This window comes from Diadema antillarum, unplaced genomic scaffold (assembly GCF_040938485.1).
Source record: "Diadema antillarum isolate AM-2024a unplaced genomic scaffold, OU_Dant_1.0 seq00001061_RagTag, whole genome shotgun sequence".
NCBI lineage: Eukaryota > Metazoa > Echinodermata > Echinoidea > Diadematoida > Diadematidae > Diadema > Diadema antillarum.
In genome coordinates this window covers 129,424-139,761 of record NW_027271888.1, presented here as the reverse complement: position 1 = coordinate 139,761, position 10,338 = coordinate 129,424, and the positions used below count along the sequence as shown (strand labels likewise).

Genomic DNA, 10,338 nt, shown 5'->3' with positions numbered 1-10,338 from the left:
GAACCACCCAAGAAAGACCACCATTCAAATAGTCATCACATTCTAAATTTAAATAGTACTTGCCTATTTTCTCTGAAATGTTCACAAATAAGATGCATTTGTTTCCCCTGGTAACAATCAACATAATGCTCTCTGGAGTACTGTAACAGTTGAAATTTTACGCAAGTAGCTTTTCATGCTGGGTATGATGAATCAAACATTTTTTAATTCCCTGGAATCAAAGCATTGAATTTAATTCCATGGAATCAAAATTTATTGAATAGTGTTGCACATAACATGCAAAAAATATTTGCGCATTTTTATTTTATAATGTAATTTTATTAGTTTCTAATTGTGCAAAAATGCTCGAATTTTCACACTGCAAAAATTTCCACTTTTACAGTACTTCTCATTGCGATCTTTCTTCTCCTTCAAACTTTATCCTGACAGATCCGCTTATTTCATATCTGAGTGAAAAATAAAACATTTGAAAAAAAAGGAAAAAAATACACCAGGCTCACAGATACAGTGTACATGTATCTTATGCCCGCATAAAAATATCGAGCATATCTCTTAGAATACTTTAATGATCTCTGATAAATAACATTTGATAATGAAGAGGAACTGACCCCACAACTTGACCTGTAGGAAATATCCCTTCCATTTTCAGATGATAGACAAGAAAAAGAAAGAAAGATAATACATCAAGCACCAACTTCAATTCAGCGTTTCACCGTATCTTTACCGCATCAGTCAAGCCTGTCTCATACATGTGAGTTTACAAACAAGACGTCATTTACAGATACCATCGCTGCAAAGAAGTCTGCTTTGCTTATAGGAATCCACAGGAACATCATAGCAACTGTCACCTCAATCCACAACTTATTATCCTCGACTGCCTTTATTAATAGGGAGCCTTTATTTATGCATTCAACTTTATGGTTGAGCTTTATTGAACAACAGATTTTTCATGGGGGCGTAGCAGGGACGACCTGCATATTTGTGAACCACAATTCATGGAAATAGCTGGACAAACACCGGTAGTTATCTTCACCACAGAGTTTTTTAAAAAAAAGGTCCACCTTATTTTTACATATCTTCACCAAAAATAAGTCTTAAAATGTCACGCTACATCCTGGCACAGATTTAAAGGACATGACCACTGTGTGATATACTGGAGTTTAGAATTAAGTTCTGAAAAGACCCAAGCGACAGACATGCTCATTATACAAAAACCTATATATATAAACCGCATCACAAAATCTGTTTCGTCATAGACATGTGGTGAAGTAGTTGTGTAAGACGCACGCCTCCTTCACTTGGAAGACTGGACTGGAAACGTGAAGTCAAAACTGTTTGTAACTGTAGAAGATGATGATGTTACCCATGGATTCCGTCGTGCCTACTCTTCATTAATGATGAGTAGGCATTTACCTGGGAAGGATGAGAGAAGGAGAGTGAGAGAGAGAGAGAGAGAGAGAGAGAAAGGGAGCGGTTGAAGCAGAGCAACAAAAAAAGACAGAGAACAGTGGTCACTTCAATGAAATACATGTACAGCTGTATAACACAATCTCCATGAAACATGGTAACAAATGATCACAGAACAAAAATGATGCGAAAATATATTGACTGCCTCCATGAAGTTGATTTGTTCAATACTGCATATGGTGAAGTAATGATCTTCATTATAAAAACAAAAACAAAAACAAAACATAATTATGTGTACTTAATTCTGAAAACAAATGTCTCGGAGTACCAGAATAAAATGCACTCCAATGACTAGTCTCAATTTAAATGGAAAATGTACCGAACAAGGTCGATTCGATGACTGCTTAGAATCTACCGAGATGCTTCTGCATTTTCAAGCAGCTGTCATAAGGCTGTTCATTCACATCTCACAAAGTTCCCATTAGACTTTCCCAGCTGAAGTTACAGTTGGAAAATGACTGTGTTAACTTGAGGTTGACTGGACTTGTGACCCTTCAATCCTGTCCATTTCGTCAATTTCATTTACTTATTGCTTCCCTATGTAACCGCTGGACATTCCTAACTGAAGTTGCAATGGATGGTCATACTGTAAAAGCTGTTATTTTCACGAGGGTTAAATTTCTGTGAATTTCACAAATCACTGTTGGGCAGCAAAATTAACAGTATGCAAGAATGCTGCCACCTGATTGTGAGCAGACAGGCATTAGTGGACTCATAATAGCCCGGTTTCAAGTTGCGAAATCAGCACCTTTTGAAAATGTCTGTGACCTCATTTGTAAAAATATCTGTAAGCAAAAGATAACAGCTTCTGCAGTATTACATTATAATCACAGCACATTCATTTTTCTGCGCACAAAGTTGGCTTTTTACCTTCCTCATCCGCCACCTGCAGCAGGGGGTGGGGCGGGGCCTGACCCCCTTCCACCGAAGCCTCCCATTCTTCTCCTGGGTGGGGGTGGAGGACCACCAGGTCTGCATCATTGATTTGCAAAGAGCAAAGGAGAAAGGAAGCCACAATGAATACAACATCAAAATTGACATATTTTCCTCTTCTAGAATTATTTCAACACAAATTGTCACGAAAATCACTTTTTCCAGTGGAATTTCATATCATTTTGTGGAGCCTCACAGATTCTACATATCATGCTTTCATGAAAATTAACTTTGCTTCTGTTACTCTTCAAAAGTTTCACAATGGAAAATGAAAGCTCTTTCTTGCCATGCCAACCCTCTCTTCCCCATCTACATCACCATGCATATTTTCAAACACACAAAAAAAACATACAAAACAAAATTCACATTTGTATGTTTGTGTGTGTGTGTGTGTGTGTGTAACTTTACTCCTGATGTACCCTTTTGATGTTCTGACACATCCTCCCTTTAAGGACAGTATCACTGTGATGATAGGTATAAGAAGGGCATCATATTTGTGACTTGATACAAATCAAGTGAGCAGTACTGTGCACATTTATCAATCCAGTGGATTGATAAATGGATTTCAAATTTAGGAAACAGAAACTTCAATGAGCCATAATACAGAGAGAACAAGATTTTTACAAATCAAATTTCTGTTTCACCTTCCCCCACTGCCTGTCAGTCCCTGCCGATAGTCAGACTTGTAGCCGCTTCCTTGGCTGGTCAAATCCGGCTAAATTGTGGACAGGATATGAGAGAAAGTGAGAGCAAGAATGGAAAGACAGAAAACTTACAAGTGAGGGACCAGTGGAATCCCTGTTCTTATGCAACATAACAGAAACAACTAGAAATGTCGCTATGGCGACTGGTATGCCTCCGCCATAATGCATGATTCTCCTAATAGGTCTAGATAGTACATGTGGACAATGTGTGATTACATTTTCACAAAATTGGCAAAATATTGAAATGACAAGTTTGTCAGAAATGTGTTGAATGTTCACCTTCCTTGAACTTGGTTTAATTGGATAAATAGGAGAGCATGTATTTGGGGATTTAAGGACTTTAACTTGACTTTGACCCATTCATACATTTATGCATTGAGTAATTTTCATGGTACCGGTATGGAGAAAAAGTGCAATTTCTGTACTGAATAGTAAATTGTTACCATGTTCATTTGGCCTTAGACCCTAAAATTCATAAGATAATCACTTTCAGGTAGAACATGCATAGATATGCAGTAAGTTTCACAATAAATTGAGCCACTTCCGAGATATGGAGGAAAAAGTTAGTTCAGCACTTTCACTTGATCTTTGACCTTTTGACCTTTGAGGCAATAAAAAAAGAAAAAGAAAAAAAACTCTCCAGAGAATTTCTATGAGGTTACACATGCATACACCAAGTGTAAAAAAAAAAAAATACTAATCCTGCTGGCATTGCATAAACATGAGGGAAATAGTAAAATTTTGAAGTGTTGCACTTGACCTTTGACCCCTGACCTTTGACCCCATGAACCCTACATTCTCTAGATAATCACTGCCAGTCAGTACATGTATATATACTATGTTCCATGAAGATACCTTGAACAATTTTCCAATTTACAGAGAAAAAAAGAAGTTTTAATACTTTTACTCGACCTTTTGACCTTTGACCTTTGACCTCATGACCCAAACTTTCACCAGAGAATCTAAATTGGGTAATACATGTATACACTAAGTTTCAAGAAAATATCTTCAGGCATTGCATAGATATGGTGGAAATAGTGAAATTTTATGTATTTGACCATGACCTTTTGACCTTTGACCTTGAGCACGTGCACCCAAAAGTTGATAGGCACAACTTCACCCCATAATACACATACATGCCAAGTTTCATTAGGATACCTCAACAGCTTTTGATAGTTACCTTGTCCACAAAATTCATTACGGACGGAAAGACGGACGGACGGAAGGACGGACGGACGGACGGACGGACGGAAGGACGGACGGACGGACGGACGGACGGACGGACGGACAACCCGAAAACATAATGCCTCCGGCACCACTTCGTGGCGGAGGCATAAAAACACAATTGAAAGAAAACCTATAAGTGAATGACCACTGATATCTCTGCCCATTTTTTTTTTCTTTTCACAATGCACATTGATACTCTTGTCTCATTACCATGTAGCATGACTATGAGCCATGCTGGACACTGGCACTGGTTCGATGGTCCCTGACCAGTAAAAATCACTGCCACTTCTGTCAGACCAATAAAAATGGAAAAAAAAATTGGGTATCTACTGGTCTGACAGATAGGTCTGACCCAGTAAGGAAAAAAAAAAATGGGTTAGTGTGCAGCCCTGCTACATGCATAAGATTTTGTTGTTGTTTACTCTGTTGAATTCATATAATCTGTTTCCATTATTTCTGTCACTAAAGAAAGTGACATGTATGTTTACTGTTCTTGTCAAAAATGGAAATAAATTTGAATTTGAACTTGAACATGCTATATAACATAAACAGAAACAAAAACAAAAGCAAAGCGCAAGTCCGCACAAGCAAACACAGGCAAGCAAGGCGTGTACTACGACAAGTCAGTTACAGCTTTATTTATTTATTTATTTTTTTTTTTTTTTACTTCTAACAGAGCATGAAATCTGTATTCACAATTTTGATATCATTCAATCCTACACCAAGTGTCAGTGTTTGTTAAGCTTATTACAAGTTTTGACTCTAGGCCTGGGCAGGGGCAACATCATTGTAATCATACATTGTATCTGGATGATTCTGTACAAATATCATGATATCATTTGAGCAATGTTTTGATATAAGATTAATACCACTGTCAAGGGACTGTGAAAGTACTACAAGCTCTCTCACAATCTGATGACTGGGAGCAACAAGTTTGCATCACTTGTTCAACAAGCTACAATGAAGCCATATCTACAGTATGTACTCATCTCACCCCTGAAGTTCTTGTATGTTTGATGCCAACAAATTGTTGTCTCTATTGTAATCATTACCACTTCTTAAAGGGTAATGTACTCATCGCAGAACCAACAAAGATCACAATTTTGGAGCTTAGCAATGACTCTAGTATGCAGCGTCACTACCTTGGGACAGAACTTCACTCCCTTTGCATTCAAAACCACTGGGAATTCTTCAAGGAAACTGCCTGTTTGAATTTGTACGAGATTAGCGCAGAAAGTAGCCACAGGCATTGTATACATATTTAACACATCATTGATGTTCTAGTGAAACAGCTAATCGGAAAACAGAGGATGCTTCATGTTTATTTAGCAAAAATGGTCTGCAGACCTACAGTAGCATCTTGTAAGTCTGGATCTCCCTTTTCAAGAAAATATACATTGTATAACTAGGAGTTCATACAGTTTTGTTTGGTCAAAATTTTGCAGGACAGGAATCACTCAGATTGTGTAAGTCTGAGCAGGAACTGACCAAAACAATAGAAGTACACTAGACTGACATTTGCATGTACATGATGAGTACTCCCACACAGCATCCTGCTTAGAATGAAAAACAGCTCTGCAGGATCCATGTAACCTTTCCATGACTTCAGCAAGACTACTCATAATTACATAAAATATGCAGCCCATCATTAAACATGTTTCTTCCATACTTCAGCTCAAGGATATCCTGTTTGTAAAAATTATGCCATGGGGGTGGGGGGGGGGGGGGAGGGATCAGAAACATGCAAGTTGTCTCCAAAGACATAGAGAAACAAAGTGTCCCCCGTCCCCTTCTAATATAGAGTGTGTCATTTACTGAGCAAACAAAACCACAATATCACAAGTGATAAAGACTTACCGAAAACATTGTCCTGAAGCTGAAATTTCCAAAGGGAGGAGAAAATATGAATCAAGACATTACCAATAGCCTGTGGCTTGATTCATGTGTAAAACAAGAATATAATGTACTCGACACTGATCTTACTTCTTGCAGGATGAGACTGTATAATTATGTTCATGCTAAAATTGGTGTCATACCATTTGCGAGTGATTTTGTCTAATTTACTGTAAAAAAAAAACAAAAAACAAAACAAAACAAAAAACACCTGGGTCGAGAGGGACATGGTGGGTAAAAACATCTTGTCCAAGGATGTAAACACTGGGCGGGAATCGAACTCTGGTCCTCCAATTGGGAGTCAAGAGTCTTAATATCCACTATGCCACAGTGCCCCCATAAATAACATATTTCTCTTTGTGTTTTTATGAAAGACTGCAAGAATGCCTTAATTCCATGTTTGTTGAATGAAGGGGTGGGAACTGGACTTGTGCAATGAAAGTAACATATATTCATATGCAAATCTGGACTTGAAATAATATTCGACATAGCCAAAATTTGACTTGTAAATTTTGACCTCGTGAAAGATTTCAAAGAAGAGAAAATTGGGACTTTTTTTGAGCTCCGACTAGGCTTAGTTTTCGACTTGTGCGAGGTTGATTTAGGCGAGGTGGACTAAATTTCATGGGAGCAATTGTTGTAAGAGCAAATGTCATAGAACCCTTTGATACACCTTTGAGCTTAACCTGTTGAGGACGTGTCCTGAGTATACTCAGGCAAGTGTCTGTGGGAATGTATGTTTCGTTTCGTTTATTCATTCCAATAAAAGAATCGGTGGTTACAAAACTCACAAAAACAATTGAAATGACATTATACAGACAAGCAAGATTAGATTTACATATTTGACATATCAAACACTTCATGGAAATGAAAAAGAGAACTAGAGAAAAGCTATGAGGCCTTGTATGAAATAAGTTCTCTCAGGTATGTACGAGTACAAGAATATGGAGGCACAATGATATTTTTGCAATTTCGAGACAAGAACAAAACAACAAAAACAAAATCATATAGGTGCAACAATCATGAAAATGTATAGAGAAAAGATATGGTTCAGTATTTGTCAAGAAAGCACTTTCTTAGAGATTTTTCAAACATCTTTAAATATTTTTGACAGTGTATATCACTTGACAAAGAATTCCACACAACGGGAGAGATTGAAACGGACAGATTTTTAAACAAAAGTTGTATTAACCTTAAACATATGAAAATGAATTACTGTTACGAGTATCATAATGATGAATGCTGTTATTTACGCAAAACATTTGAGAAATATCAGGAGGTGACAGATTCTGAAAATGCAGAAATCCAATTATTGCTGTATAACATAAAAATAGATCATGAAAATTCAAAATATTCAACTTTTTAAATAAAGGGGCTGAGTGTGCAAAATAGTCACTACCAGTACAAATATGAACTGCTTTCTTCTGCGACTTTATCAATGTCATAGCAAATTAGCCCGTCCTCAGCAGGTAAACATACAGAAATAACACAAGGTACCCAAACAAAGTACAAGTAGTGTTATCGAGATGAAATTTGAGGCACGTGTCAGAAAATCCGACAAATATAAATTCCATTTATAACTCTTCTATGACCTTCATGTATCAAAGCATGTCCTTGTGAACTTGTAGGATATATGAATGTTGCAACTCTCTGAAAGGACAAGTTCACCTTCATAAATGTTAATTAAGTGAATGCAGTAATAATACACACATCAGCAAGACTTTGAGGAAAATTGGACAATCCATTAAAAAGTTATGAATTTTTGAAGTTTCTGCTCAGTCACTGCTGGATGAGAAGACTACTACAGCTTGTGATGTCACATGTGTACAACAATATAAAGAAAATATAAAGAAAATTCAACATATTTTTACATTTCTCGCATAACAATAGAACACTTGACTGCCCTCTTTCACAAGGTAAGGGGGAATATCATTACTCCTAACATAAGTCAGTGACAAGTCAAGGAAATGTGCACTTTTTTCAAAAAGTGAAATTTGGTGAAATTTGCTGTACACATGTGACATCATACACTGTAGTACACAATCTTCTCACCCAGCAGTGACTGTGCAGATACTTTAAAAATTCTTAACTTTTGACCGGATTGTCTGATTTCCCCTAAACTTTCACTGATTTGTTCTACTAATATTGCTGCATGTACTTAACCCATTGAGGATGGCTAATTTTGCTACAAAACATATTTCCCATAGAGTAAGACCCCTACCCCGAGTATACTCGAGACTTGTCCTCAATGGATTAATTCACATTGAAGGTGGACTTGCCCTTTACAATCACACAATGAAAACTGGCTGTCATTTCATTGGTTAATTTCAAATGCTTACTGGCGGTTAAACATTATCAATATTGGTGGAAGTTTCCATCCATACTTACAATAAGACAATGAAATTAACTGCTCCCCAAAATAGCTCTGGAATGATTGATAACCTCCATGGCGACCTGGACTCCAGAAGTTGCCCTAAATTTATGAAGAAAACAAACAGAGAAAACAACTTAAGGAAAAGTTTCAGATCTTCAGCGATGAATAATATCAAATCAGCACACATTTATATACTGCACAGGGAATATTGAAGTTTCAAAGTCAAATTTGATTAGCAATTTCAGCTGGTAGATAATATCTTCAGTGATATTCCGTACACCTGTATGTAAGAAAACTGCTACACACAAAAAAGTTAGTTTGTGTAGCAGTGGTGTAAAAATGCATAGCAAACTGCGATGCGATACCAGGAAAATTATTCCCCGCTGCATACGTGTAATCTAAATACAGCGCACTCCCATTTGGGAGTCATCAAGACCCGAATTTTCTTTTGTCATATCGAAATTCATCATAATCAATTAAACGAGATCAACAGCAAAATGATACCAGAGATTATAAATGCATATTGGAAAGGTATTACATGTATTTCACACGTATTGTTGTTGTATTATGAGCGCGCATTACATTTATCACAAGTGTATTCATATTCCATGTATTCTATTATTGAGTTATACGGTCAGGGCAGCAGTCATTACCATGACGCTAGTTTGTGATAGTGGATTAAAGTTGTTCATTTTATCGTTAAACAACTGTGTCCTCTGTTCATCATTGAATCCGGTCCACTAAATATTACAACAATTGTCACAAGAGGTAGGGGTGATGCATTACTAGGTTCTAGTACTAGATAGTTATGCGCGCGCACGCGCGCGCTTGTGAATTCAGAGTAAATTTATTTTCTTTACTAAGGCAAGACCTATATGTGAGTAAAATTTCAGGCAAATTGTGAGATATTTTAAGCTTCTACTGATAGAAAAACATTAGGGTGTTTATGTACAGGACACGCAACCATACTAACGTTTAAACATGTAATTTTAGACATTGAAACGGCATAAAAACAAAATCAAAGAAACACAACATGAATACAAGGCTATGGGGCTACAGTATGACCCAGCAATTTAGATCGTCTACGTCCTACGTCTAGAGCCTAGGTTTTACGGAGCGTTCATTTAAGGTAACATTAGTTCATAACTGAACAGATTGGAAGTTATGTTTTAAATGTAGACCATGTGAAAACGTGATAAATACTAACCACTCTGTGAGATATACGGCATCTTAAGTTTGTCAGATGAGCGTCGTAATCACACGTCACTGGTTCGCGAAGAAGTACAGCTGTCTGTAGCTAGCTGTTGTGGTAAATAGAAGTCAGCGACTGTATTTTCTATGGTATCTGTATAACGCCAAACGCTAAATGAAAGAAGAGTAACAAAAGCAGAAGAAGCCGAGCTAATTCATTATGCTCGAGGCAGGACCCTGAGAAAGTGTTGGGGATTTTGGTAAAATCCCGTAATGTCTTCTTTTTTTTTGGGGGGGGGGGATTTTTTTTTGTTGAATGGAATTGTTGAATCTTCCTGACGAAAAAAAACAACAACAACAAATGACCATAATTCTACTTCACACTGTTCTTCAACTGCTCTCGCCAACTCCTTCTTCCATAGAACAGCGAAGGATTGGAATAATCTGCCGAGTAATATAAAGCAGATTCATAAAAATTTGACACATTTAAAGAAGCGCTCCAGCGTCACCTCCGTTGTGATTAGCTGCACATCACACCACAGTGCTGAG

The 10,338-nt window shown here is 37.2% G+C and overlaps 1 protein-coding gene across 1 annotated transcript; it reads right to left on the bottom strand.

Moving 5' to 3' along the window:
• Positions 1–297: 297 nt before the first annotated feature.
• LOC139743256 (selenoprotein K-like) lies at positions 298–9,883 on the bottom strand. Its single transcript, XM_071653753.1, has 6 exons — positions 9,806–9,883; positions 8,613–8,697; positions 6,189–6,207; positions 3,045–3,115; positions 2,338–2,439; positions 298–1,413 (listed from the first exon to the last, which is right to left on the bottom strand). The coding sequence occupies exons 1-5, from the start codon at positions 9,825–9,827 to the stop codon at positions 2,343–2,345; spliced, it is 294 nt and encodes a 97-aa protein (XP_071509854.1). The 5' UTR covers positions 9,828–9,883; the 3' UTR covers positions 298–1,413; positions 2,338–2,342.
• Positions 9,884–10,338: the final 455 nt, after the last annotated feature.